The sequence below is a fragment of the Panthera uncia genome (genome assembly GCF_023721935.1).
Source record: "Panthera uncia isolate 11264 chromosome E2 unlocalized genomic scaffold, Puncia_PCG_1.0 HiC_scaffold_19, whole genome shotgun sequence".
NCBI classification, from domain to species: Eukaryota; Metazoa; Chordata; class Mammalia; order Carnivora; family Felidae; genus Panthera; species Panthera uncia.
In genome coordinates this window covers 12,327,056-12,354,576 of record NW_026057588.1, presented here as the reverse complement: position 1 = coordinate 12,354,576, position 27,521 = coordinate 12,327,056, and the positions used below count along the sequence as shown (strand labels likewise).

The 27,521-nt window shown below is 56.2% G+C and overlaps 1 protein-coding gene and 1 long non-coding RNA gene across 3 annotated transcripts; one reads left to right on the top strand and one right to left on the bottom strand.

The window, feature by feature from the left end:
* Positions 1-423: 423 nt before the first annotated feature.
* Positions 424-18,585, top strand: LIPE (lipase E, hormone sensitive type). Of its 2 annotated transcripts, XM_049621261.1 has the most exons (11): positions 1,516-1,591; positions 3,625-3,710; positions 9,913-10,448; positions 12,550-12,640; positions 12,763-12,908; positions 13,104-13,289; positions 13,460-13,754; positions 14,554-14,781; positions 14,996-15,172; positions 17,442-17,860; positions 18,286-18,585. In XM_049621261.1, the coding sequence occupies exons 3-11, from the start codon at positions 9,933-9,935 to the stop codon at positions 18,514-18,516; spliced, it is 2,289 nt and encodes a 762-aa protein (XP_049477218.1). In that variant the 5' UTR covers positions 1,516-1,591; positions 3,625-3,710; positions 9,913-9,932; the 3' UTR covers positions 18,517-18,585. The 2 variants fall into 2 exon arrangements, with proteins under 2 accessions (XP_049477217.1, XP_049477218.1); XM_049621260.1 differs by lacking the exon at positions 3,625-3,710 and having other exon boundaries at positions 424-1,591.
* Positions 12,349-22,704, bottom strand: LOC125915440 (uncharacterized). Its single transcript, XR_007455664.1, has 3 exons — positions 22,006-22,704; positions 18,796-18,905; positions 12,349-12,614 (listed from the first exon to the last, which is right to left on the bottom strand). It is a non-coding gene; the product is annotated as an uncharacterized LOC125915440 (long non-coding RNA).
* Between the last annotated feature and the right edge of the window lie 4,817 nt (positions 22,705-27,521).

The following is a 27,521-nucleotide window of genomic DNA, read 5'->3' as shown; positions in this document are numbered from 1 at the left end:
TAGTACAGAAAACATATACGCATAGCCATAGTTCAAAGCTAGAGACATGGTGTGGAAGATCTCAAATGCCACTGAAAAGGGCTTCAAGCTGTAAAAATGGGAGGACATCATTTTTTTTTAATATGGGAATGAACTGATCAAAGCAGTGACACAGGATGTTAAACTGGCAGCCATTTTAAAGAATGAAGAAAGCGGAAAAGATTATTACAACGGCAGGAGGGTCTCCCCCATGACCCTTTCCTGAAACATCAGAAGTGTAAGGGAAAAGAAAAAAAAGCACTCATCCAGAATCTGGCTTCTGTCATCTGAGTTAAAACAAAAGACTAAGTTGGGATACTTGCCTTAAGAGAAAAAAACATTTTAACTGAGTGGTAAGTGGGGCGGGGTCCTATTTATGACACAAGAGGGCAAGCCCCTCCCCTCTGGTAGGAGAGTACTGGGCACACATCCTCCCCCTGTTCCTAATCCCTCCTCCCACAGCAAGAGGCACAGAAGTGCATCACTTGGCACAGGAGTGGAGGTCAGCAGTGCCACCTGCCAACTGCCTTAAAAAGGAAGACCAGGGATGCCAGGACGAAGGAGTGGGATCCAAAGGGAGATGCCATCATGAGGAATCAATGAGGAATCTGCAACAAAGGAGGCCTGGGGGGCGGAGGGGCCAGAAGGATGAAACCTGGGAAATCAACATTTCCCGAGAGGGAAATAACAACAGTAAAGCCAGGTTCTAAGTCAGTATCTAGTCCTGACTGGGAGCCTAAGCCACCCCAGACACCTATCACCCAGACAGAGCCTGGGCCAAAAGCGACAGCCACAGCCCAGCCAGAATCTAAGACTCATCAGGAACCCAATACTCAACAGGACCCTGCTCCACAGCAAAGACCCCTCACTCAGCAAGGGCCCCTTGCCCAACGTGAAGCTGAAGAGCAGCACAGACCTAGCATCCAACAAAATTCTGCTTTGTGGCAGGAACTGCTTGCCCCACAGGAACCTGCACCACAGCAGTCACCTTGCATTCACAGGGTGCCCTTCACTCAACAGCAAGCTGCCTCACAACAAGGACCTGGGCCACAAAAAGAATCTGAAACTCAACAGGAGGCAGAATTGAGAGGGGCACATGTAGCCGAGCCAGTACCTGGTCCAGTAGAGCAACCTCCAGAGCAACAAGAAGCTGGATCAACACCTCCAGCCCAGCCTACACCTGGACCCAAAAATGAATCATCTACCCAGACTGAATCTATACCCCAAGAGAGACCAGAACAGTCAGACCCTACAGCCCAGCAAACAGATCCAGCCCAAGGGGTCAGATCCCAAGAGAGATCTTCAACCGACTGGAGATTTCTATCAAAACTGCACCAACTATCCACACAGCAACCAGCCTCAGAATGGAGGACATCTTTTGACTGCGTCACTGATTCTGACTTAGAATCAGATTTGGGGTCTCCAGTACAGAGCAATCTACCAGCCAAAAGGAGTAGAACAGTGGCCCAAGGAACGAAGCTGACCTTCAAGGGGAAGCATGAAGTAGCATCAGGATATGGTGGGAAAGCAGCACACGGGAAGAAAACCACCAGCCAGAATCCCAGGGACACAGGTGAGTTTGAGGCCGGAGGAACCAGAGCCTCCCAGGGATGGTCATTCATTCAGTCAGGAGTAACGAAGGACCGCCAGTATGTCCGGTTGGCTCAGGGGATCCCTCAACAGTCCCTCCAGACAAAGATCAAGAGCCCCGCCTGATAGATGAGGAAGCTCAGGCGTGGAGATGCAAAGGCCCTTGCAGGAGGCGGGCAGATGGGGAGTGGCAAAGCCAGGGTGTGACTTCTTCCCCTGCACTAGGCTACCTCTCCAAGGACGATTGGGGAGGAAATGAGACAGAAGCGGGACAGGGCTCTGGGCCAGGGGCCAGGAAATGGAGAAGCCGCCTCCCTGCCAGTATTCAGCCATCGGTGCCCAAACACAGCCCTTAGGCCCCCGCCACACCGTGCTGCACATGGACACTTACCCCCGTGGCCTTTCCATGCCCACTAGGTGGAAAATACTTGCCTCGGCTATATTTGAGCTCTCCAGGTCGGCCACGGGCGGGCAGGAAGGCACCCGCTCCTCTGCCAGGCCGTCCCCCTCACCCCGAGAGGCCGAGTTCAGCTGGGCTCGATGGCCTGGAGGTTAGGTTCTCAGGAAGGGTGCCGTGGGAGAGGAACTGGGCCGTGGGAGAGGGGCTGCGGGGTCTGCCGAAGTCCCGGGCAAGGTTAAGGCTGGATGAAGGGAGAGTTGCGTGGAGCCGTATCGGAGGCGGCTGGGCCCCAGGCTCCGGCGGCCGCCATCACTGCCCCCTCCTCTGACGCAGGCGGCCGGGCCCCTGGGGTGGGGCGGAGGGGGTTCCAGCTCCTCGGCGCTCAGGCCCCGATCCGGTCAGGCCGAAGCGGGCAGGCGAGTCTCACCCATGGAATGAGGGGCTACTTGTTGAAGCAGCCTGAGGGGAGGCCGTGCAGCCCCAATCCAGAAGCTGGGGGCTCCCGTGAGGGCCAAGTAGTCCGAAGGGCCGGCCATGGTGGCCTCAGCCCAGAGGTCTATCCCTCCTGGAAAGGCTGGACCGTCTCTCTGAGGGCTGAGAAGAGGGTGTCTCTCAGGGCCACAGCTGGTCCTGTGCTCTAGGAGGGAGAGGAGGAGGAGCAGGATGGAAAGGGAGGGTTTGAGGTCTGCTTTTTCTGTCGCTGAGAATGAAGAGCTGTTTCTCTAGGCTCCAGAACCCAGTCTCAGGGGACGCCCTCCCCACACAAGACAAGGGGGCTTCTCGCGCACCCGGTAGGCAGTTGACTGTGTGCGCATGCCCGAGCCTCGAGCCTCTTCGGCTTCCCGCCATTCCCTAGGCACGCGTGGGGCCCTCTACCGCCGCTCGCGGCGGGCCGGTCAGCGGCTTCCGGCTAGTGCGCAGGCGCCGAGCATTCTCCTTTCCCCCGCCCTTCCGTTCTCTGGAAGAGGGAGAAGGCAGAGAAAACCCCCAGAAAAAGAGCAATAGGAGACAGGGGGGCAGGAAGAAGGCGGGGCTTCCTTCTCAAACGGCTCACAGGCAGAGCCACGCCTCCAGTGCTGGCGCCCCGCCCCGGCTTTGAATTGCCAGGGGACCTGGCCGGCCCCGCCCCGCCAGGCGGAGGCTCTGCGGCGCCCCGCTTTCCCCCTCCAGCAGGTGGGCCGGGTCGCGTTCTAGGGGATCCCTACGTGGGAAGGTGAGTGGGGAAGCGAGGCTGCGAACCAGCACGAGAGAAGATCGGAGCTTCCCTTCTGGGGTGTACTCCCGCAGTTCTCCCAACTAGTCTTGCCCGAAGGACACTTTTCGCCGCCTCTAGGGCTGCATTTTCGTTGGTCACGGGCCCTTTAAAGCGTGTGAAGGGGCGGGGCCAGGCTTTAGGCCCCAGAGGTTGAGGGCGGGACCCGGCTGTGGAGTGAGGCCCCGATTGCTCAGAGGGCGGGACCCAGAGGGGACCAAGCCCAGGATTGGGTGGTATGGGGGCCCGGTGGTGGTGTGCGGCAAGGATTGGCACTCGGGGCGGGGCCTGGCGGCTGGAAGCGGCCCCAACGCGGGGACGGCGGAAAATTGATGGAGTCGGTTTGGGGAACGGGGCCCTCCAGGGCGGCTGGGGCCCCGGCCTCGAAGAAGGCCAAAGACGAGTCCAAGAGTCGTAGCCGCCGGCGGTGGCGAAAAGGCAAAACCAAAGGTGAGCGCGCGGGGGCCGGCTGCAGAACAGAAGGAACCTTGGACCTCCTGCGAGGAAACTGGGGACTGAGTGGACTGACCCACTGTCCCAAGAAGTGGGGGAGCCCGTGGGCTGGCCCACTGCCGCCCTGCGAGGGGGTGCAGGGATGATCCATCGTGAAAATGGGTGATGTGGGAGCGGAATATTACCCTCAGCATAAAGACTACCGGACGCCCCAGTACCGTCTTGGGAAGAGTGTACAGAATGCGATCTCCTAGACCAGGGTTCCCGGTCTGGCTCCGTACTCGCTGTGTGACCTGGCCTCAGTGTTTCCTACCAGGGAATGGTTCAAGCGCCTATTTTCAGGTCCCCAGCACTCATGAGAGGATAATGGAGACGCTTAGAAACTGTTGCCCAAAGAGGAGGTTTAGGGGTGAGTCCGGGAAAGGTAGGAGGAAGGGGTGCCCGATAGTGGGAAATGACCCAGGGCCAGTACGGCTCAAAACAGTCCATCCTGACATCCTTCATTCAATCGGTGCACCCATTCCTTGTCAGCCCACCTGCTTCAGCCCAGCACCACTGGGGTCTAACTTCCCGACCGCCACTCCTTCTAGGACTAGGGGTCCCCGGGTAGACTTCAGACTGCCACACCCTCCCTGGGACAAAGAAAGGAGGGCTGTCAACTAGGTTCCTGAGGTGTCACATTATTTACAGATCTCAGCAAGCTGGAGAAAGACTGACAGACCAACAGAGATGCTGAAAGCCTCAGGCAGGGGCACACATTAAGTCCTTGCTAGGTTATGAGTATTTGTGAATCCGAATGAGGACCTAGGGGAAGTTCCTGTGAAGGGAAGAAACTGACATAGCCCCAAAGCCTGGAGACCCCAGACTGCCCCTAGGCTACATCATTAACCAAGGACAGGACTGGAGTTAGCTACACAAGCACACACCTGCACAGACTCAGACAGGCTAGGAGCTCAGACTGGGACCTGAGGGCATTCACTGTCACAATGCCAGACATAGCCTCACAAGCAGGATGGTGTGCCCAGAGGCAGTACAGACCAAAGTTAAGAACATGGGCTTTGGAGGCTTGGTTCCTGGAGTCATAAACTGTGGTGCTGGGCAACAGGCTTCCTCTTTCTGTTTCAACTTTCTGAGCTATAAAATGGACACAGTGATAGGACTCCCTGACTGGTAAGGGCGGTTGTGAGGTTTGAATGAGGGTGGCACATTTGGCACTGGCACACAGCAAGCGTGCATGAGAGGTGGAGGTTATTATTACTGTTACTCCCCATTACACAGTGAGTTCCCTAAGAGGGGGACTGTACCTGCCTTGTTTACCCGCACTTTCATAGCCTGATATCCCAGTCACAGAGGCACTGAAATATTTATTGAAGTGAAGGAATGTGTGAACTGTAACACTGGGATAATAATAATCGTGCTGCCTTGAGGGTTGTTGTGAGGAGTCAGAATCCTCCTGGGTAGGGCACCTTGCACAGGGCTGAGCCAGTCCTACTCACAAACCCAAAGGCCCTTATTCCCACAAAGGCTCATTCCACAAGCCCTGAGAGTCACCTGTCATTTCCTGAGGCTCTGCCCTGGTGCCAGGCCTCAGTAGGATGAATCAGACCCCGCCCCCGCCCTGAGGGCATCCAGGCTGGCTGGAGCAATCCTAGTCATCAGTTTGATCTTGCCAGTAATCAATGGTTCTAGTGTCATTATGATCACCCCATTTCTGAGGTGACAAAACTGAGACTCTGAAAAAGCAAGGTCACCTGGGCTTCCTTATCTGGCCAGTGAGGCAGAGGGATGGCCAGCCCAGCTTCCTGAGGGCAGGGGTGTGCGAACTCAAAACTGCTCTGTGCCCCAACCTTGATTATGGACCCCAAAAGCTCCAATCACATAGATTCATTCAACAGACATTCACTGAATGTTTACTTATGTCAGGCCTGGGCTCTCAGTGGTGAGGACAGACTCACATTTGAGCTGGGGACACAGTCATTAATCAAATAATCCCACAAATCATATATAATTATAAACTGTGGCAAATACAAGAGGGAAAGTGCTGAGAAAATGTGAGAGGGAGGCTTCCCAGGAAGGTGACATTGGACCCAAGGATGAGAAGTGTTGACTGCGGGCAAGAGGGGCAGGGAGGCCAAGGGGACAGCACAGGCAGAGACCTTGAGGCCCAATGAAGTGGCTCATTACAGCACAGAGAGAGCTCAGCAAGGGAGGGAGGAAGTGGGGGCTGGGTGGGCAGAGGGCCCAGATGGCGCCTGGTTTGGGAGGCTGTGTCCAGGATTTGGGGCTTTATCCTGACAGCAAGGGTGGGGGTGTTGCAAGGTTAGGAGTATGTGCCCAGACTGAAGTCCTAGAAAGATCCTCTGGATCCTAGGTGGAGAAGAGACTGAAGAGGGCAAAATCAGAGACACACAAAGACTTGTTACAAACATCTAGATGAGGGGTCCATGAAGGTGGGAGAAAGGCTAGATTCCAGAGGTTTCTAGAGGGGCAGAGTGGACAGGACTTCGTGATGCATTGGATAGGAGTGGGAAGTGGCCACACACACACACACACACATCAGGACGCACACAAATATGAGTATATACGTCCATACATATACAGACACTTGCCCGTGCAATCCCACAGGCCAAGAAAAATGCAGACACAGATAAACTCTGGGGCTAAGAAACATGGGCCATGACACATACATACAAACATGCCTTCAGACATACTGAGAAACATAAAAACACACAGACTGGGAAAAACATCAACACATCGTGCCCATCCATGAACACAGGCCAGGCAAACCCTAAGCATGACATACGTGTATGGACATACATATGTGCATCTGTCTGAGCCTCAAAGACACACTCACACCTGACCACCCAGAAGGTGGCCAGCTGAGACACGACAGAGAGGAGAAACACACACTCTGAAGAGACAAGCTGAGCCATCTTCGCTGGCCCTGTGACCGTGGGCGGTCATGGCCTTCTCTGCATCTCTGTTTTCTCATCTGCCGTAAAAGGGCTATAATGGTCCCTACACCATGGGTTGTGCAGAGAATGAAATGTGTCACTTCCTGAAAAGCACACGGAGAACCGTGCCTGGCGCACTTGCTGCCCCCCAACCCAGCATGTGCCCTGCAGGCCTCTCCCCTCCAGAAGCCCTTGCCGCATCCAGGCCTCAGACCTGGCCCTTCCTCCTCCATCCTCCCCGAGCTTCCTTCTCTACCACGCTTCTCACCGCTGCTCAGTCCCTGGGGGCCCAAATCCAGGCTGGGTCCAGCTGTCCTGTGGCTCTTTGGGGCAAAGGGCTGGTGCCCAGGCAGCAGAACTCCTCAGTCCTACTTCTGACCCAGTCGATACCCACAGGCAGGCCATGTGCCCCTGCCTCTGCCCCAGTGCCCTCTGCCTGAGATTCTTGGCGAGTTTCTGGCAACCTCAACATCCCGTCCTCCTGGTTCCACCCAGCTTAGCCCCCAGGGAGCTGCCTAGAATGGGGCGAAGGGCAGGGACCTGGAGTCCAGAGGGCCTGGGACTCAGCCTTCTCCCCACCGCTCGAGGCTCATCCCTGCTCACCTGGCCACCAAGCTTAGAACCATCTCCAGAGGCCTCTGTCCATCTGTTTGTCTGCCCTGGGGAAGGGTGGTCCTCTCCCAAGCTCCCATTCACCTGCTTCTGCCCCCACTTTGACTTTCTTCCCTACTACGCACCAGACCCCCATGATGAGCCCTGGGGCCATCCCCTGCCCCAGTGGGGATGATAATCAAGGAGGAGAGACCCAGGGTTCACCTACATCCAAGCAAGTGTCACTGAGGCCTCAAGGCCTCTCGTTTGTGCAGACCCCTTCAGAGCCCTCTATCTAAGTTTGTGTTTGTGATTTTCTATTTTTTTTTCCTAAAGAGTTCCACCTCTACAATATAAGCTTCACAGCTCTGTGAAGTCTGGTTCTTGCCTGTGGGGAGACAAACAACAAACATGAGTAAACAAACATGTATAATTGCAAATGTGTAAATCCCAGGCAGAAAAACAGGTATGATGGCAGAAAGTAATGATGGGGGCGTGTATCGCAGTTGGGGAGGAACGTCCTCTTTGAGGATGTGGCAAGCTGAGGCCTGAAGGGCTGGAAAGAGCTGGCCAGGCAAGGAGCACAGGAAATAAGATAGGTAAAGTATTTCTTGGAGCCTCAGCGTCCCATACGTGAGGTAGGAATGACAGTCACAGCAGGATGGCCTGTGAAGGGGAAGTGGCAGGCGTGGAACACCACACAGTAGGACCTATGGCGCAGAACCCCCGGCTGAGCTTGGCACTGCCCTTAATCGGCTTTTGTCCTCTCCAGAGTGCCAGGCAGAGCCGGCTACCCTATGTCTCCCCCCAGCAGCCGGGGCCGGCTGTGCCAGGGCCAGCCTGGGGGGTGGTTGCTGAGATCACTGGGCCTTTGCTCCCTGAATCCACCTTGGGGAGAGGGAGGGCAGCCTGGCTGGGTGAGAGGGGTCAGCTTGTTCAGGACTGTGGCAAAAACTCCTGGCTCCTACGAGAGAGAAGAGGGTTGACAAGCTAGATAACTCAGTTTCTAACTGTTGAGGGGGTTGGGTGTGTGGACTCCTGGGTCCAAGGGAGGAGGGGCTGGGGCCTGGACTCCTGGTCTCCAAGGCAGAGGAGCCTGGGACAAGGACTCCCATTTGAGCTGGGCCTGGGAACAAGCAGAGGGGACAGGGAGTTGGGCTCCCTGCTGTGTTTACAGCACGTGGTCTCACTGTCCCTTCTGGATGGGAGGTGGAGCGAGTGGCCACACCCTAGGAAGGCTTGGCCTCTCCCCAGTTTATCGCCCCAGGCAGCTACTGGCACTAGCCACAGTCCGTCGGGCCCAGCCGGCAGCTCAGCCTGGGGGAGCTCAGAAGAGGTCTGGGAGGGGTGAGTGTACCCTCCTGCTGAGAGACAGGAATGGGCACCGTAAAACTCCAGGGCCTGGAATGGAGGGGAGACACCTTCTTCTGGGAGCAGAGGGGGCCATCCACCCAGAATCCAGGCAAGGTGCTGAGTGGGCTTCAGGAAGGAAATCTCTGGAGCAGAGGGCACCATCTCCACCAAAGGGGACAAAAGTAGTTGTCCAGGGCCTGAGTGACAGTACAGGGGTCCCAGAGGGAAAATCACCAGGGATCCTGAAGTGTGGGGAGTCGGACCTAGTCCAGGGCAAGGTTCGGATTTTTTTCTTATTTTTTTAAACATTTATTTATTTTGAGAGAGAGAGAGAGACAGAGTGCAAGCAGGGGAGGGGCAGAGAGGAGGGAGACATAGAATCTGAAGCAGGCTCCAGGCTCCGAGCTGTCAGCACAGAGCCCGATGCTGGGCTCAAACTCATAGATTTTGAGATCCTGACCTGAGCTGAAGTCGGATGCTTAACCGACTGAGCCACCAGGTGCCAGGGCAAGTTTTTGAGGGCCATAACTAAAGGCCCAGCCTCCAGAGCCCTGGGAAGGAGACCAGTGTAAGTAAAGGCCCTCCACCCAGAGATCTGGGTTTGAATTCTGCGCTGCCGCTTTCGATGCAAGCTTCAGCTTCTTACTGAACACCTCTGAGTCTCAGTTTCTTTGTAAAATGGGGATGCTACCAATAATACTTGAAACGCAAACGGAGGCAGTCTGGGTCTCAGGGTTAACAAGCACTAAATGAGCACACACACACAGAAAGTTCTAAGAGCAGGCCTGGCACAGAGTGGGCCCAAAGCTAATGGCAGCGGTGAGTACTGCTGTTCCAGGCAGGGGAGTGGGGCTGGCCCGTGAAATCTAAGCCAAGTGGAGAGGACTGGAGGCCAGGGGACCCAGCTGGGGAGGAGTGGGACCAAGTTGTGGATATTCCACAGAGGAACAGAGAGGCAGCTAAGTTTGGAGGGGGTTCCACAGCCAGACTTGAGGCACCAGGAGGGGGCAGGAGTGACTCCTCAGCTACAGGTAAGGCTAGAATTATGAACTGGGTTCAGGAAGAGAATTGGGCTTGAGACCAAGGTCCTGGGACACCACCAGGTAGATGGGGGGACAGAGGGCTGAGCTCTCTCAAATACTGGTGGAAGGGAAGGGTCTATGGGTGATGCCTGGGGCCTGAGAAGGAGGCGGGAAGGGGGCCTGAAAAAGAAGGGGATGGGGCCCCCGACTTCACCCTTGGGTCCAAGGGAGGAGGGGTGGTCCAGCCCTGCCTAATCGGGCCTCCCAACTGGCCCACAGCCTCACGGCTCACGCACAGCATGGACCTGCACACGATGACACAGTCGCTGGTGACTCTGGCGGAAGACAACATGGCCTTCTTCTCGAGCCAGGGCCCTGGGGAAACAGCAAGACGGCTGTCGGGAGTCTTTGCGGGCATCCGGGAGCAGGCGCTGGGGCTGGAGCCAGCCCTGGGCCGCCTGCTGAGCGTGGCGCACCTCTTTGACCTGGACGCAGAGACGCCAGCCAATGGGTACCGGAGCCTGGTGCACACAGCCCGCTGCTGCCTGGCGCACCTGCTACACAAATCGCGCTACGTGGCCTCCAACCGCCGCAGCATCTTCTTCCGCACCAGCCACAACCTAGCAGAACTCGAGGCCTACCTGGCTGCCCTCACCCAGCTCCGGGCCCTAGCCTACTATGCCCAGCACCTGCTGGCCACCAACCAGCCCGGTGGACTCTTCTTTGAGGGCGACGAGGGGCTCACTGCTGACTTCCTGCGCGAGTACGTCACTCTGCATAAGGGCTGCTTCTATGGCCGCTGCCTGGGCTTCCAGGTGAGCTCCCTGCCCTGTTCCTCTGGGCCCACAGGCCCCTGACCTGGCCCAATGGCATAGTTCGATACCCACAGTGGTCAGTATTACTGGGTTCTGGAAATAGTAGATTCAGAATGGGGACACTGTCTAGGGCTCGAACAACGGCACTGGGGGTCTCAAACTTGTGGCCCCCGGGCCAGTTCCACCGTGCGGTAAGAAATCTTTAACTCACATAGCTTTTTGCACCAGGATCCCCACTGCTATTGTCCCAAACTCAGGAGATTCGTTCACTCTTTTCTATGACCTATCTGGCCCCTGAAATCATTTGAGACTCCTTAGAAAGGTAGTTAATAATGTCCTCAAAGGCCTGTTTATAAGAGCACACCCCGTTCAGTCATCCCCACTGGAGGCTGGGGCAGGAAGGAGGAAGCACGCTAGCTCCCATTTTACAGAGGCTCAGGGGGCCCTCATCACAGCTGTTCAGCTGGACCCTGGTTGGCCTGGGCTTTTTGGCTCACCTAAGGAGCTGTAGAATCAGGATTTTCAGGCCACGGGGAAGGCCGAGGAGCACATCTAAGTTGGTGACAGCAAGGAAGATCTCTCCTCCCTGAACCAGGGCCCTAACTCCCAGGTCTTCTCCCACCCTCTGCCCACCCCAACCACCCCCAGGGAGATACCACTCATCTCTGCACTGACAGGAAGGCAGCCTGGGAGCCTTTAGACTCATAGGAAAAGTAGTTTGGGGACTGAGAATTGGGGGTCCTTGGGGCTCAAGAACAACTTGCTACTGTGTGAGGTCAGTGCAGGGTCCCTCAGCCTCCAGATCCTTCAGATCCTCTCTGTGCCTGCCCCAACCCTGCAACTCCCCAGCTGATCTTGGCCGACCCTCAGCCTTCATCCCACCCCACCTTTCCATGCTTCCCCACAGGGCGGCCTGTCCTCACCAACCCGACCTGGGTGTTCCTGGGAAATTCCTTTCACCTAAACCGACCCCACAAATATTGATCAGCCCAGCTGAGCCAGCTGGCTCCTCCCTGTGTCCCAGCCAGGACCTTGGAGTCACGGGAGAGAAACCCTGGGGCCACACAAGCCAGCATTCCAGCCACAATGGCCAGGCACCACTGTGCCCTCTGGCCCACTGGGCCCCTGGCCAGGGGCAAGGTCATGCCTGACAGCTATTCTCTGAGGGCCCAGCTGCTGTGCTGCAGGACAGCTCCCCCCCTGTAAAATGTCAGCCCAGCAGAACAGAGGCCTCCTGTGTGGCTCTTGTTCAGCTCCTGTTCAAGTACTTAGCACACAGTAGGATATAGGCCAATATTTGTTAAATGAACAAAAGAACCCTGCTGGCCCCTTGCCCAGCTTCCTGTGGCTTTTTTCCCTCTGATCTTGTACCCAGCCACCCCCACCCCCATCTTGTCTTGGCTGCCCAGCTCCTCTCTCAGATGCATTCTCCATTTGGCTGTCTTTCTGCCTCAAGATCTCTGGCCCTTTCTGTCTCTGACCATCTCCTGTCTGTCTTCCTGCTGCCCAGGAACTGGTTCCCATCTGCCTGGCCTCCTCTCTGTCCTCACTGACTTTCAGGAAATCCCTGCATCACCTTACTCCCAGCCCTCCATGGCTCCACCCACATCTGGAATAAATACAAATTCCTTAAGCCCTAAGTGAGCCCCCTTTGCTTCTCTGACCTCAGCCACTGCCCCTCTCCCCTGGTTCACTCTGCTCCAGCGACACGTGTTATCCATGCCAAGCACAGACGGCCTCAGAGCCTTTGCACTTGCCGTGTCCCCTGCAGGGAACAGCATTCCCTCACTTCAAGTGCCCTCCTAGATACCCGTCTAAGTGCCCTCCTAGATACCCTAGTCATCACTCCATGTCCCCTCCACCTACTGTCTTTTCAAAGCATTAGTCATTAAACATAACATCATAAAACATATGCCTTTATTTGCTTATTGTCAGCCTTCTCTTTGACATCAGCTCTGTGAAGGCACCTAGAGCAGTACTGGAGCTCACTAAATGTGTGTTGAATGACCACGTCTCCCCCCAAACCACATCTCTGCCCCCCACTCCTGCCTGCCTCCGGTCCTTCCTGGGCAGTGGGTGACACAGTGGCATCTCTCCACAGTTCACGCCCGCCATCCGGCCATTCCTGCAGACCATCTCCATCGGGCTGGTGTCCTTCGGGGAGCACTATAAGCGCAAGGAAACAGGCCTTGGTGAGTCCTGGCCGGACCCTGCCTGCAGCCTCACCTCCCTCCCTGTCCCTCCTCCTGCTTCCACTTCTACCCCTAACTGCCCCCTTCCCGCCAGGCTCCCTGACACCTCTCCCAACCCCTAGGTGTGACAGCCAGCTCCCTCTTCACCAGTGGCCGCTTCGCCATCGACCCAGAGCTACGCGGGGCTGAGTTTGAGCGGATCATACAGAACCTAGATGTGCACTTCTGGAAAGCCTTCTGGAACATCACTGAAATAGAGGTGCTATCGGTGAGCACCTGTTATAAGATGGGCACACTGGGGCCCAAAGACCCATCCCAGGTCACATCAGGCCTCTGCAGGGCTCTAAGCCTGGGATGTGATGTGATAGAAAGGATGGGATGAGGGTGGGGATCAGAGGGGAGGCATGAGAGGAACCCCTGCAAGCAGCTTCTCCCCAGTGCCCCTCCTGTCTCCTCCCGCCAGTCTCTAGCGAACATGACATCCACCACCGTGAGAGTAAGCCGCCTGCTCAGTCTGCCACCAGAGGCCTTTGAAATGCCGCTGACTGCTGACCCCAAGCTCACAGTCACCATCTCACCCCCGCTGGCGCACACGGGCCCAGGGCCGGTCCTTGTCAGGCTCATCTCCTATGACCTACGTGAAGGACAGGTAGGAGATACAGAGCCAAGGAGCACAGGCAGCCCCCTCCCCAGATGCCCTCCCACCTTTCACTGCTTACACCTGCCCCCCATCCTGTTTCTCTGAGCACACCCCCTTGGTGGGTGAGGCCTAGATGGGCCGCCCCAGCCTCACCCACATCCTCCTCCCTCACCCCCCAGGACAGCGAGGAGCTCAGCAGCCTGGTGAAGTCCGAGGGTCCCCGGAGCCTGGAGCTGCGGCCACGCCCCCAGCAGGCTCCCCGTTCACAGTCCCTGGTGGTGCACATCCATGGCGGCGGCTTCGTGGCCCAGACTTCCAAATCCCACGAGCCCTACCTCAAGAGTTGGGCCCAGGAGCTGGGCACCCCCATCCTCTCCATCGACTACTCCCTGGCCCCCGAGGCCCCCTTCCCCCGGGCACTGGAGGAGTGCTTCTATGCTTACTGCTGGGCTGTCAAGCACTGCGCCCTCCTCGGTGAGCCCCAGCCCCTCACTGCACCCACCCCTGTCCCTGCTCCCACCCCAGCCTGCTGCAGCCCCCACCCCACACTGCGTGGAAAGTGGGCCATGTACGTGCCCAGGCCTCAGTCTTGCACCCCCTGCCTCCCCTCTCCTACCTCCTACCACCCTCCTACTCCTGCTACCTGTTCGCCCCCCTCCTGCCCCACTGCTCCCCAGACCTTCCATCTTAACCACTTCCTCCTTCTGCTTCCTGCTCCCCGCCTCCAGCCCTGACACCCCACCCCACCCCCCACTTCTCCATCACCTCCGATCTTCTCTCTTCTCCTGCTGTTTCTCCACCCCCCTGTCCTGCGCTGCCAGCCTCCTAGCCCTTGCTCCAGCCCATTCTTCCATTCCTCTGACCTCCTGCTTCTGACATCTTCAGAGGTACCAGGCAGGGTGGGGTCAAGCCCCAGGGCACAGGGATGTGGCTCTTTTGCAAGGTCAACTGAACCCTGCCCTTCCATCTCCAGGCCTCAGCTGTACCCCTGTCCTAAATGGGCCTTTGGTCTCCCCTTTCCCAGCATCTGGCCTCCTTGCTTCTGACCTCCAGCCTCTTAGCTTCACAGAGCTTCCCGATCTCCACATCTCAGTCCACCTGATCCCCTGTCCACTATCCCGCCAAATCCACGCCTCAGTTTACCAATCTCTAAAACTGCAGTTGGCTAGACTCTGGGGTTGGGGCCGCCATACCCCACTTCTGACAGTCCAGTGCTCCTGGCTCAGAGCTTGAGTTCCTCCCTGCCAGGCTGACCAAGCCCTCTCCAACCCAGGCTCAACGGGGGAGCGGATATGCCTCGCAGGGGACAGCGCAGGTGGGAACCTCTGCTTTACCATGTCCCTGAGGGCAGCAGCCTTTGGGGTGCGGGTGCCAGATGGCATCATGGCAGCTTACCCGGCCACAATGCTACAATCTACCGCCTCTCCCTCCCGCCTTCTGAGCCTCATGGACCCCCTGCTGCCCCTCAGTGTGCTCACCAAGTGTGTCAGCGCCTATGCTGGTAAGGCCACTACCCACAGAGCTGGGGGGCTGGAGGGCTGCTTGGATCCTGCAGGGACAGGGGCTAGAGCCCAGTGTCCTGGGGCTGAAGAGAGGAAATCTGAGTCTCCTTGTCCCTACTGAAGCCATCAGATATTCTTGGGTCCCTGGGGGCAGAGATGCCTCAAGTTCCGGGTGTTGAGACTAGGCCTCAGCCCCCCACATATACTCCACAGGCGGAGAGACAGAGGACCACTCCGACCCGAACCAGAAAGCGCTGGGCATGATGGGGCTGGTGCAGCGGGACACAGCCCTGCTCTTCCGAGACCTCCGCCTGGGTGCCTCCTCATGGCTCCACTCCTTCCTGGACCTGAGTGGGCACAAGTCCCATACGAACTCAGTGCCCGTGGCAGGTGAGTAAAGCCCTCCCCTCACACACACATTCAGGGTCGCAGCAGGGGCAGCCTGGCACACCAAAAGTCCTAGGGGAGGAAAGGAGCTGTGTCCTGGGGTGCTCAGGGAAGCAGAGATCACCTTCTGGCTCTAACCCCCTATTTATCCCTGGCAACTACCACAAAGCCTTGATTTTCCATGATGGTCCACATCCTAGAATTTCTAGGACTTCTGGTCTACCGGGTTATCTCAGAACTCCCGAGAACTATAGCATTTAGCTTTCCAAACAGTCCATCGCAGAAAAGAACACTGGGAAATGACTCCGAAGGCCTGCCACATGTGCTGATTTTCAGTCCAGAGAATGCCACTCAAATCGCTTGGGCCTTGAGCTGGGAATCCAGCCTTCCTAGATTCTTTCCAGACTTTTAACAGAGACACATGGGGGTAATACCTCGCTCCAGGGGCTGGGCCAGGAGCCTGGGGTGGGGAGATCAGCAGAGGTTCCCAGCCTTGAGTGCGTGGCAGGATCCTCAGGCAGCCAAAACTCACTTCCATCCAAGGATCTATTTTTTCCCACCATTTTTTTGTTTAAACATTTTAATGATTTTAAAGTATAGCCAACTCAACTTATTTTTTATCTCCAGCAAACCAACAGTATTTTCAGAATAACAGAGAGTGCAGATTTGAAAGTAGATACCATTCCTATTCAGAAAAGTATTCCAATTGAATGTGTTTTACTTTAACCTTTTAAATTTTAGGATATTCAAATGGATGCAAATAAATACACACAAAAACAAAAGAGATCTGGGACCACTGAACCCTGAGGCTTTCCTGGTAGGGTAAAGGAGACAAGTGCAGGCCCTAGAGGGACAAGCACCAGCCTAGCAAGCTGCTGTAGTGGGAGCTTGCTGCTTGCTAGGTGACCTGGGTGACCGTGGCGAGGTCCACTGTGAGCCTTTCTTTGCTCCTCCGTGAAATGAGGCACAAGAGTATCTGCCTCATGAGGTTGTTGTAGGGACGTCACGCACCGGTTTGTGCCAAGCTCACAGCCCAAACCTGACACACAGCAGGTGCTCCTAGAAGAGCCCAGCACCCCTGACAGGCTGTGCCCTGTGACTCTGGCCAGTAGTTCTGTTCCAGTGACCCCCCCCCCCCCCCCCCCCAGGGTCACAGAGCCCTTATGCAGTCATTCTTATATCATCTCACATTGTGCCTTCATGGATTTATAAAGACAAAAAATAAAATAAAATAGAAACCTGAAAAATGCAGGGTCCCGGCCCTAGGGGCAAGCAGCATGGATATCCTCAAATTAATGGAGTTGAGGCCAAGGTGGGGCGTACCACGTGGGTCGAAACGCACCTCGGCATCATCTGGGCACTTGCTAGCCTGGCCATTCAAAAGGAAGGGGTAAAACTAAAGGACATGAAGGAATTGTGGGGAGCAGATCTACACGGCTATAGGTGTGGGATCCCTGGGAACTGAACAGGCTCCCAAGACTCTCTTTAGCTCCTCGTGAACACGGCCTCCTTTCAAGTCATGTGGCCCTGCTCACTACTCTATTTTGATCTGCTCACGGCCTCCATGTTGAGTGGCTCTAACAAGTTGGCTGGGCCTCACGCTGGGGTCAGGGAGGTGGTTGGAACCAGGCACCAGGCCTAGTAATAAAACATGATACAGCACGACCTCCCAGCGGGGAGCAGTACCTCATCCCACTGAGTCTTTACTGCCTCCTAGTAGGTCAAGACTATTTTTGCTCTTTTTTTTTAAGTTTATTTTGAGAGAGAGAGTGAGAAAGGAGAGAGGGAGAGAGAGAATCTGATCTGCTATCAGTGCAGAGCCCCACATGGGGCTCGATCTCACCAACCGTGTGATCATGACCTGAGCCAAAACCAAGAGTCAGTCACTTAACTGACTGAGCCATCCAGGCGCCCTACAGGCGAGGACTATTTTTATTGCCTCTTTGTACAGAAGAGGAAACTGAGGCTCCCAGAGATAAACTGACTTGCATTTAACCTTCCCAGTCACCACACACACCTCCACCTCCACAACCACGTGACTCCTTTCACCTCCCCCTTGGAGTTGCAGCTTGGGACGTCTGGGGCTCCCTACCCATCCCCAAGGAGGGAGTGTGGGGGAACACTAGGCCTCCACTGCCCTAGGATACGGCTCCTCCTCCAGAGGCCGCTGCCCTTCCCGTGATCTTCCCTGCCAGCCACTCACACAGGCAGCCCACAGAGCCGGGCTGATACGCGTGGCCCCGCTGGCCACCTGCCCCTGCCCCTCTTGCAGAACCAATGCGGCGCAGTGTGTCTGAGGCAGCACTGGCCCAGCCCGAGGGCCCGCTGGGCACGGACTCCTTCAAGAGCCTGACACTACATGACCTGAGCCTAAAGGGCAACTCTGACACATCGGGCAGCCCTGAGCTGTCACTGTCTGCAGAGACACTGGGCCCCTCCGTGCCCTCCAACGTCAACTTCTTACCTGGCCCTGATGCACGCAAAGACGCTAAAGCACCAGGTGAGCTGAGGGCCAAGGACAGAGGCCAGGGCGTGCTTGCCAACTTCCCTGAGGGTTTCCACCCCAGGCGCGCCAGCCAGGGCCCCACTCGGATGCCCATCTACTCCTCACCCATCGTCAAGAACCCCTTCATGTCGCCACTGCTGGCACCTGACAGCATGCTACAGAGCCTGCCGCCTGTGCACATTGTGGTGAGCGCCACATAGGGACTATGTGCCCGGTGGGGGGGAGGGGGGGGCGTGGCAGGTGGGTGCAGGAGCACTCGGGGAGGAGAGACCCGGGAGGGGAGCGGGGAAGAGGAGCAGGTGTGCGCAGGTGCACCTGGGGAGGAGAGACCGGGAGCAGCGGGAGGGGAAAAGTAAGCTGCCCGACATCTGAAGGGAGAGGTGTGCCACCAGGAGGGCATGCCTGACGACGGGAGGGCTGAAAGGGAGTCAAGGCTGCCATTCCTTCTCGAGATCTTGTGGAGCGCCTAGGGGCAGCTGAGTAAGGGGAAGAGAGGGGGTGTCTCTAGGGGAAGGGAGAAGCTGGGCAGCAGCTCATTCTCCCACTCCCCGCCTCCCTCCCGTCTCCTGGCTCCTCCCCTCCTTCCTCTGCCCCTTGCTGTGCCCCACAGGCGTGCGCGCTGGACCCCATGCTGGACGACTCGGTCATGTTCGCGCGGCGGCTGCGCGGCCTGGGCAAGCCCGTGACGCTGTGCGTGGTGGAGGACCTGCCGCACGGCTTCCTGAGCCTGGCGGCGCTGTGCCGGGAAACGCGGCAGGCCGCGGCGCTGTGCGTTGAACGCATCCGTCTCATCCTCACTCAGCCCGCCGCGCCCGCCGCACCCACCGAGCCGCGGGTCTGAGCCAGAGCCGGCCGCGCGGGAAGATAGGGTTGCGGGGGGCGACACTAAAGGCCTCTTGTTTCCATCTAAGCCGGCCTCCGTGGTGAATGCCCCCCCCCCCTTAGGCGGCGGGGACCCCCGCGAGGGGCTTCTGGCCCATCCGGCCCTCCCTCGGGGTGGGGGGGGGGGGGGGGGCAGGCTGGGCCTTAAGGGGGGGGGGGGGGCTGGGGGGGGGGGGGGGGGAGGCGGGGCCGCAAGCTGAGACCCTGGCCAGGGGGGCGGGGGAGGGGGCACACAAACCAGTCTCCGTAGACAGCCAGAGCTGCACTCCATCATTGCCTTCTACTGCTGCTGTGACCGACACAGGGCGGGGGCCTGGCCCTACCTCGCCCGTCGGTTTGGTTTTGTTCCTTTGTAAATAAAAATGTATTTAATTAGTTTGGCCTCTTGCAAATAGTCGGGTGTCGCCCACCAGGGGGCAGCATCAGATGCTGCTGCTGGGAACCGAGAAACCTGGCAGTAGAAAGCTGGGTACCCAACGTCTGGGTCCTGAGGAAGGGCCTGGATTCTCGGGTGCAGAGGGATTGGACGCTATAAGCACGGACCCACCTCCCCTTCAGACTTAGTCCAGGTGGTGTGCCAGAGGGCTCTGGGTTCTCAGTGACTCCCCTTTACAAACCCTGTCTCAGCACCCACCACGAAAAGAAAACCCAAACTCCCTAGAGAACTGCAGCAAATAGAACAGGATACCAGAAACAAACCAGTCATCCCCAAAACTGGAAGCCCAAGCCCTGCCCAGCTATGACAGTCACTCAGTCCCTCAACTAAGACCCTGAGGCCTTGTCCTTTTGTAGGCCCTAGATTTGGAACAGAAATGATTTCTATCCAGGGCCTGCCCTCAAGGGACTCAGGGAGGGTAGGCAGAGAAACGCAGACACAGGCTGTCACAGTCCACACAGGCTCCATCTGTGGTAGACAAGGAGGGCTTCAGAGAGGAGGTGATTTGACCTTGACCTTAAAGGGTGAGCACAAGTTTGCTACGCAGAAGAATCATGCAAAGTTATGAGAGCCAAGGGGCAGTTACCAAAGCCTCTGCCTGGCCAGAAGGTTGGGTGCAAAGTAGGGAGTGGCCTGAGAGGCTCGGGGTTGCCAGCAAGAGCAGATCTTTGAAGGGCCTGGGGTACAATCTGGACTAACTGGAGGGCAGTAGAAGTCACAAAAGGGCTTTGAGCAAGGAAGGGACAGGATCAGCTAAGGCACTGAAAGAGCCTGCTGGGACATTGGGGAATGGACTAAAGAGGACAAGACTGGGACCCTGGAGGCAGAGGAGGCTGAGGACAAGGAAGAAAAGGCACGAGCTGGGGCAGAGGCCATGAGAGTAGGGAGTAGGAGTAAGAGCCATAACTGAGGCTGAAAAGGACTTATTGAGGGTAGAAAGATGTTACAAGAGAGCAAGGGGATGAAAATGGCACTTGGACCTAGCCAGGGAGCAGATGGACAGTAAAACTGTGTCTTTACTGGGAAGAGGCTCAGGTATGTACAAGGGGAGTGGGGGAGAGGGGCGGGTACTGAGAGCTGTTTTGCACAAGGAGAGATCAAAAGGTCTTTGTGCGACAATTGGTTGGGGGGACATCCAGGAGGCAGCAGGAGGCAGGAGAGCGGGCTGAGTGCTCACTTCTGGCGGGAACTGAGGAACTAGAACCTTTCTGGGAAGAGTGGATAGGTGGGATGAGCAGAGGGCCAGGACAGAGAGAGCCCTGATGACCATGGTCCCCAGTAAAGGGGTAGGCAATAAAAGGTGAGTCCTGGAGGTTCTAAGGAGCAGCCAGAAAGGAAAGAGGCTAACCAGGAAACAGGATGTATAGCGAAGGGAATTTGGGGTGGGAGGGAGTGGTCTGAGTCAGATGAGGATGGAAGTATCATCATGCCTCAGCAGGGAGGAGGGTCCTTGGTGACCTTGTCCAAAGCAAGGCCATGGGATGTAGGCAGCCAGACATGGAGGGCTCAGGAGGGAGTGGAAGGTAAGAGATTTAGCCAGTGGGTACCATAAGTCTTCAGCTGTAAAAGGGATGAAAAGTAATTCAAGGGAGCTTGATATAGGTGTGTGTGTGTGTGTGTGTGTGTGTATTTAGAGATGATAGAACATGTTTTTAATGCTTCCAGGGAAGGAAGGAAGGAAGGAAGGAAGGAAGGAAGGAAGGAAGGAAGGAAGAGAGGGAGAGACTGAAAATGCAGAAGCACACACAAAAAAAATTTCCTAAGAGGATGGGCACAGGGGGACCCTAACCTCGGAGGCCCTCATTCACCCAGTAAGTGACTTCTATGATGGGGGGGGGGGAGCCATAGCCCAGAGTTCTCCCTGAAGGTCCTGTTCCCCCTGGTGAGCTCACAGGACCCCTTGTTCATCTCTCCCAAAACAGCCTTCCACCCACCAACCTGCTCCTGTTTCCTGTCCCCATGTCAGGAATGGCTCCATCGTCCCCCTGTATACCCCAGGTCAGAACTCTGGTTCTTGTCCTGGACACCCCCTTGTCCCATAGCCCATCAAGCCCCATATTCTGTAGTTTCTGCCTCCTGAATCTTGGCCTTATGCCTTCAGCCTCTGGCCTCATCCTCTCCTGCCTAGGTCCCTGCCCAAGCCACCTTGTGGGCTACTGGCTTCCAATCTCCTTTCTCCATTTCTGGCTCCAGCTCTGACCTGGTCTTCCCCTGCTCTAAATCCTTCCATGGCTCCCCACTACCACCCCACCCCAGGACAAAGTCTAAGCTGCTGAGGTTAGCCTTCTTCATCCGCTTCCAGTCTTACAGTTACCCCACCACAACATGGACCTGACAGGCCTTCTTCTTGGGCACCTACACATAGTAATACTCCTGCATGCCTCCCTTTTTATGCTTGTGCTGAAACACCCTCCCACACGCCCTTCACCTTTGCTTGACACTTCCTGTTCCTCCAAGATCCAGTGCCAATGTCCCCTCCTCTGGAAACCTCTTCCGGATCCAGCAAAGCCAAAAAAGACGCCTGGACTCTCCCACCTCTGGCACACCCTGCCCATCAACGTGTCTGTCCTCCCATCTGACAGGGGATCCTTGAGGGCAGGGCCTGGGCCTGACTCATCTTGGTCACCACCATCGCCCAGCATAAGGCCCGGCACCCTGGAAACCTCAGGAAGTGTTTAAGTAATAGGTGGCTGAGTGTGTGATGAGCGAGTGAGTGAGTGGCAATAGGAGGAAACTGGATATCAGTGGGAGAATGACGGCAGGAAAGACACACGGATGCGTGTGCAGGCCGGGTAGGAGCAGACGAGAATCAGGTTTAGGGTGTGAGGAACGGAACGGAGGGATGAATGGGGCTGTGCATCCCGGACTCAGTTTCCCCAACAAGGCAAAATGCACGGTGAGGCAAAATGCCAGCTAAGCTGCCCCTTCCGCTTCGAACCCCACAAAGCCTCCCCGTTTCCCTTCCGAACTATGTCCAGAACCCCAATACTGGGCTTGCTGGAAAGGGCTTACCAACTGGACACGCCGAACCTGTTTCCCTCGCGAGCAGTTCCAGCCTCTGCGGTGCGCCGTGGGAATCCCACCCCGCAGCTGCCCGTCCTATTGGCAGACTGGCAGAGACTCGCGGAGACTGGCGTCTCCCAGAGCCTATCGCTGTCCGATTTAGGCTGTGGGCCCCGCCTGCCGCGGAACGTGCCTTGAGTGGCCCAGGGAGGTGGAAGGCGGAGCGTCTACTGGCTGGAAGATGGTGATTGACGTCAAGGAGGGCTTATCACAGCTAGCGTCCTTCAAGTCAGGCCCGCCTCGGGGGGAAAAAACGCAGAGGGGTGGTAGCTGAGGGCGTGGTGGATTGCAAAAGGGCCCAGAATGTGGTTTCTGGCCACGTGCACCGGCGTCTGAGGGAGGAAGGTCTGAAGAACCTAGACTTCTGAATGGTTGAATCTTGAGGGAGGAGGGAGCTGGGAACCTGAACGGTCGGGTGTAGGGACGGGTACTCCCAAAGAGTCACGGGCCTGCCCAGGGATGACAGATTTGGGGTTCAGGATCTTACGTGGCTATCTATGGGATCGGAGCCAGGCCTTGTCCCCAGGCAAGAGTTGTGGGTCTTAAGGTAGGGCTTAGAAGAGAGACGAAGAGGAGGAGGCTTAGGGGAAGCTCTGGCCTCAATAGGCCTTTTCCACATCCCCTAAAAGGGAATCCAGAGTGGGAGGAGACACATGGAGACGAGGAGAAAAACATAGATACCAAGAGAGATTAAAATATTGAAAACAATAATTATAATAGAGCTCTCTTGTATGGGGTTCACTGTGACTCCGGTTCTATGCAAAGCATTTTATATAATTATCTCCTGTCTTTCTCGTTACAGTTCTAAGAGATCAGATTATTATTACTATAATCCCCATTTTACAAGTGAGAAAATTGTTGCCCAGTGAGGAGGAATCAAGATGCAGATGTAAAGAAACAGGAGAGACACAAAACACACATGGAGATTAATAGACAAAGAGATAAAAGACAGGCCCACAGAGATTAGAAAAGGTAGACAGCAAACAAAGGAGAGGGGCTAAGAGCAAGGATTCCTGGGGGGAGGGGGAGGGGGCTGGGGCCTAGGACTCCTAGGTTCTGGGATTGGAAGGACCAAGGACTAGGACTTTCAGGCATTTCCTCTCCTGATTCCAAAATACCAGACTTGTCTAACCCTTCTCACTGTGGGCGTTGGGCCCAGTTGGGGTCAAAAATAGTGATTAGGAAGGGGCAGGTGTGTCATTATCCTATTAGGAGAGGATAAGAAAATGATTCATGGGGGTGCCCCCAGTCTGGGAGGGGACTTTCCCCCCATGGCCTCTGTTCTTTCATCTGGACAGATGAGGCCTCAGGAAGGACAGGGGAGGGGCAGGGTCCTCTCGGTCCCTCTCCATCACTGTGTCTCCATCACTCGGAACTGTCACTAAGCCCACCGTGGACACAGGTGGGCCACCCTGGGGCCAACAGCTTTCTTGGTAGGTCTTCATCTCTCTGGCTCTCTCTGCTTTCCCTCAGACCTTGAACCAATGCCCACCAGAGGTCTTGGCACATTGCAGGAGCCCAGCGAATGCCCCTCGAAGGGATGGGCAAACATCTCTCTGTGCAGGTCTTCCGCTGTGCCCACCCTGGCCATCTCTATCCCCATCATGTTTCTCAGCCTCTCCCTGGCCTCACCCATCTCCTCCCACCTTCCCTTTCACACAGGCATTTCTTCAGAGGCCACTGAGCCCTCCCGCCCATCCCTAATAAGAAGAAACTGAGGCTCATTTTGGGAGGAGTCACCCTCCCAGGGTCACCTGTGGGACATGGAAAGGAATAGCTGGGAGAGGGGTTCTCAACACCCCAAATACAGACACAGACACATCCTGGCACCTCAGAGTCAGAAATGCAAGATCACACCAAACATGTGCCCTCAATACCTGCTTAGTGTGACCTTCATTTGCACCCACACAGAGAATCACAGGCACCACGCACAGTCACCTACAAACACAAACATAAACATAAGCACACAATCAATCACCCTTACTGACAACACAGAAATAGTCTATTTCACATGCAAAACAGACACCCCAGGTGTGCAGTTACACGCCCATCCAGCCACCGAGAGGCCACTCACTCAGTCCCTACCAGGCCCACGAGCAGATGCAGACGTGGTTTCATTTCCTACTCCGTGACTCCAGTATCTCCAGAGACTAGAACAGCACCTCACCATCATCACCAGCATAAACACAAAATGCTTCCTGTGTGCGAGGCACAATTCTAAGCACTTTGCACGGATTAACTCGTCCAGTCCTCTCAACCACTTTATTTGCAACAGCTCATTTTGCAGATGGACAAATGGAGGTCCCGGGAAGCTTAGTGATTTGCTAAAGGCAGGAAGAGGCTGTCAGGATTTGAACTCGGGTTTTCTGGCTCTAGAATCCATCACACAACCCATTCAATAAAGAACTCCTGCCTTCATCCAGTCAGGATTGGAGAACCATGACAACTGACCACACCTGAACAAGATGGACAGTGGGTAGAATCGTAGAAGGACAATATAGACACACAAATAGAAAAGACCCCCTCACGTGTCACGCCCCAGAGCACACTGAGACATCGTCACAACCCCCAAGGACACACAACACCCAGAAAGAGAGGCACACGCCACACCCAAACCCAGACACCGTGTCCCACCCTGAACTCCACTGAGTCCCTCCCGTTCTGCTCCCAGCCCCCTGGGCTGGCCCTCGAGGAAGCAGCAGGAATAGGATGGGAAGAGGGGGCAACCTCACTTGTCCGCTCTGCCTGACTGGTTCCTCCAGGGCCATGGATGGCATCACCTACCTTATGAAACCCACATTGGGCAACTGGACCCAGACCTGACCTGGTTGCTTGGATGCTGGAGAGAAAGGGGCTGGGAGCCTGGACTCCTGGGCTCTGAGGGAATAGGGGCTTGGTGCCCCCAATATGGATTTTAGGGGAGAACAAGAGGGGAACCGGAACCTGGACTCTCAGGTCCTGAGGAGGGAGGGCTGGGTGCCTGGGATCCTGGGTTCTGGAAAAAGAAGGGCCAGGGACTTGGATTCCTCTCCTCTGTCTTTGAAGGCAGGGTTCCAGATTTAGCAGATAAAAATACAGGACACCCAGTTGAATGTGAATTTCAGATGAACAACAAATACCTTTTCTAGTATAAGTATATCCCAAATATTGTATGGAACATACTTATGCTAAAAAAAATTCTTGTTGTTGTTGTTGTTTGCCTGAAATTCAAATTTAACTGGGTGTCCTATATTTTTCTGGTGACTCCATTGAGGGGATGCATGGCAGGTCCCTGGAGACCACCATGGTCTCTCGTCAGCCCCCAGGCCTCTGTTCCTGCTCCCACCCTCCTCCTCACCCCTAAACAGGCCACCTCACAACTTCCCCACCCAATTTCCTCATCTTAGTGAGCTGCTGTCTAATTGCAGCCCCCACGCTGTGTCAGAGTGGAAGAGGAGACTTGAGGACAACTCAGGTTGTCATCCTGGGAGGCCTGGGGTCCTCAGAGATGACTGACCCTGAATCACCTACAGCCCATGGTCTGGACAGTTGGGGGATGGGGCCCTCTGGCTGCCTCCTTGCAGGGAGGGGGCTGAAGATGGAGAGAGACACAGAGATGGGAGGCAGAGACCCTGGGATGAGGGCAAGAGACACAGAGCTTGGGGAAGCAGAGACTCAGAGGTGGGGAGACAGAACCAGGGAAACTTGGAAACAGATTTGCAGAGATGAGGAAAGGGAGATTCAGAGCTGGCGAAACAAAGATGCAGAGATGGAGGCACAAGGACAATAGACCAGAGGTGGAGAGATGTTCCCCAGACAGTCAGCCTCCTGGACCAAGTGATGGACACATACCAGCAAAATGCTGAGTGCCGCCCATAAGTCTGGGGACAAGGACAGCAAGCCACCTGGGTGGTGCTGGGAGACCAAGGCTTGGGTCCTGGCATGTTGAATCAGGAGGTGAGGGAAAAGCTGGGATCCCAGGCGGACAGGGTGATCCACTTGCCATCACTCCATACCCATTCCCAGTGGGGTGACAACACCACCTTCTCTGGAGGTGACACCCCAATTTTCCAGTGCCTCCTACATTTTTTGGGTGACACCCGTGCTGGAAACCCCACCCGGCTCTAATGCTGTTTCCCTCACTGAGTCACTTCCAACCACACCAGGCCTGTTGGGGGCAGACTTTGGTGACTCAGGCATCCAGGTCCCTCGCTCTTTCACCCCTCAGGAGCCCAGCAGCCAAAAATGCCAGGACCCCTGCACACCCCTGCGGTTTAGCCTAACCCAAGAGTCTGCACCCCCAGCCCTCCTCCCTCAGACCCAGAATCTGAGCCCCTCTCTGTCCTCTGTTAGGGGCCTGGATGAAGACCCCCCCCCATCTGCTCTGTTAGTTACCCCAGTGTCCTGGATCACATCCACCTCTTTCTGGAACCACATCTTCTCAGTTCCCGACCTCCTCCCTTCCCAATTTGAAGGTGGGGTGAGTTGTGTTTATTTACTTTAGTTTCAGCATGAGTCACCCCCAAAACACACTGCTCCCCCCATGTGCATGGTGGCCTCGAATGGGGGACAATGCCCCCTCTTCCAGGAAAGTGGGAACCTCACTGAGGATGACAGGAGAAGCCCCCACTGCACTCTCCCGCATCCCCATCCCCTCCTCCACCTCCCTGCCCTTCCACCCCTCCACCTCTGTGCCTCCCTCTGAATCTGACTCCCCTTTGCCTGTTTCTCCACAGATCTATGTCCTTCTTTGTCTCCGCATCTCTCTCTCCATCGCTCTGTCTTTATCTCTCATCATCTCTCTGAGTCTCCTTCTCTCTCCCATCTAGGCCTCCCCTTCTGTCTCTGTGTCCCCCATTCCCTCCCTGTCTCTCGGTCCTCCCTGCCTGTGGGTCTCTGTACTGTGGCCCCTTGCACCTCCCCTCTGCCTTTTCTCCCTACCCCCCCCCATCTGTCTCTCCCTCTCTGCCCTCTCCCCTTCCAGCACCCCTGGCCCCCTTCCTGATTTTCTAGGTCCCATAAGAGCTTGAGGTGGAAGTGGGGGGATTGGGGATGGAGAGGGAGGGAGGGGAAGTTCCTGGGGGGGGGGGGGGGGGAAGAGGGTCAGCCAGACCGGCTTGGCTCCCTGGGCACCTCTGTCAGAGCCCCGCCCAGGGCCACGTGGCCCGCCCCAATATAAGCAGCTACCAACCTGAGACTGAGAACTCAGTGTCCAGGTCACCCACACCTGTCTGCCTCATCGCCATCGCTGTCCTGCAGGTATGAGCATCTGCCCACAGCCCTCTGCTCTGTTCTCTCTCTCCACTCCACTGACATCTCTCTTTGCATATCTCTGACCGTCTCTGTGGACATTGCTGTCTTTCTCCATGCCCTCGGTGTCCACCTCCTCAGTGTGAGTGGTGCCGGGTTGAATTTGGAAGCCCTGGGGCCCAGCACCCTTTCTACTCACCCCTTTGGCCTGGGCCATCAGATGTGGGGTTTTTCTC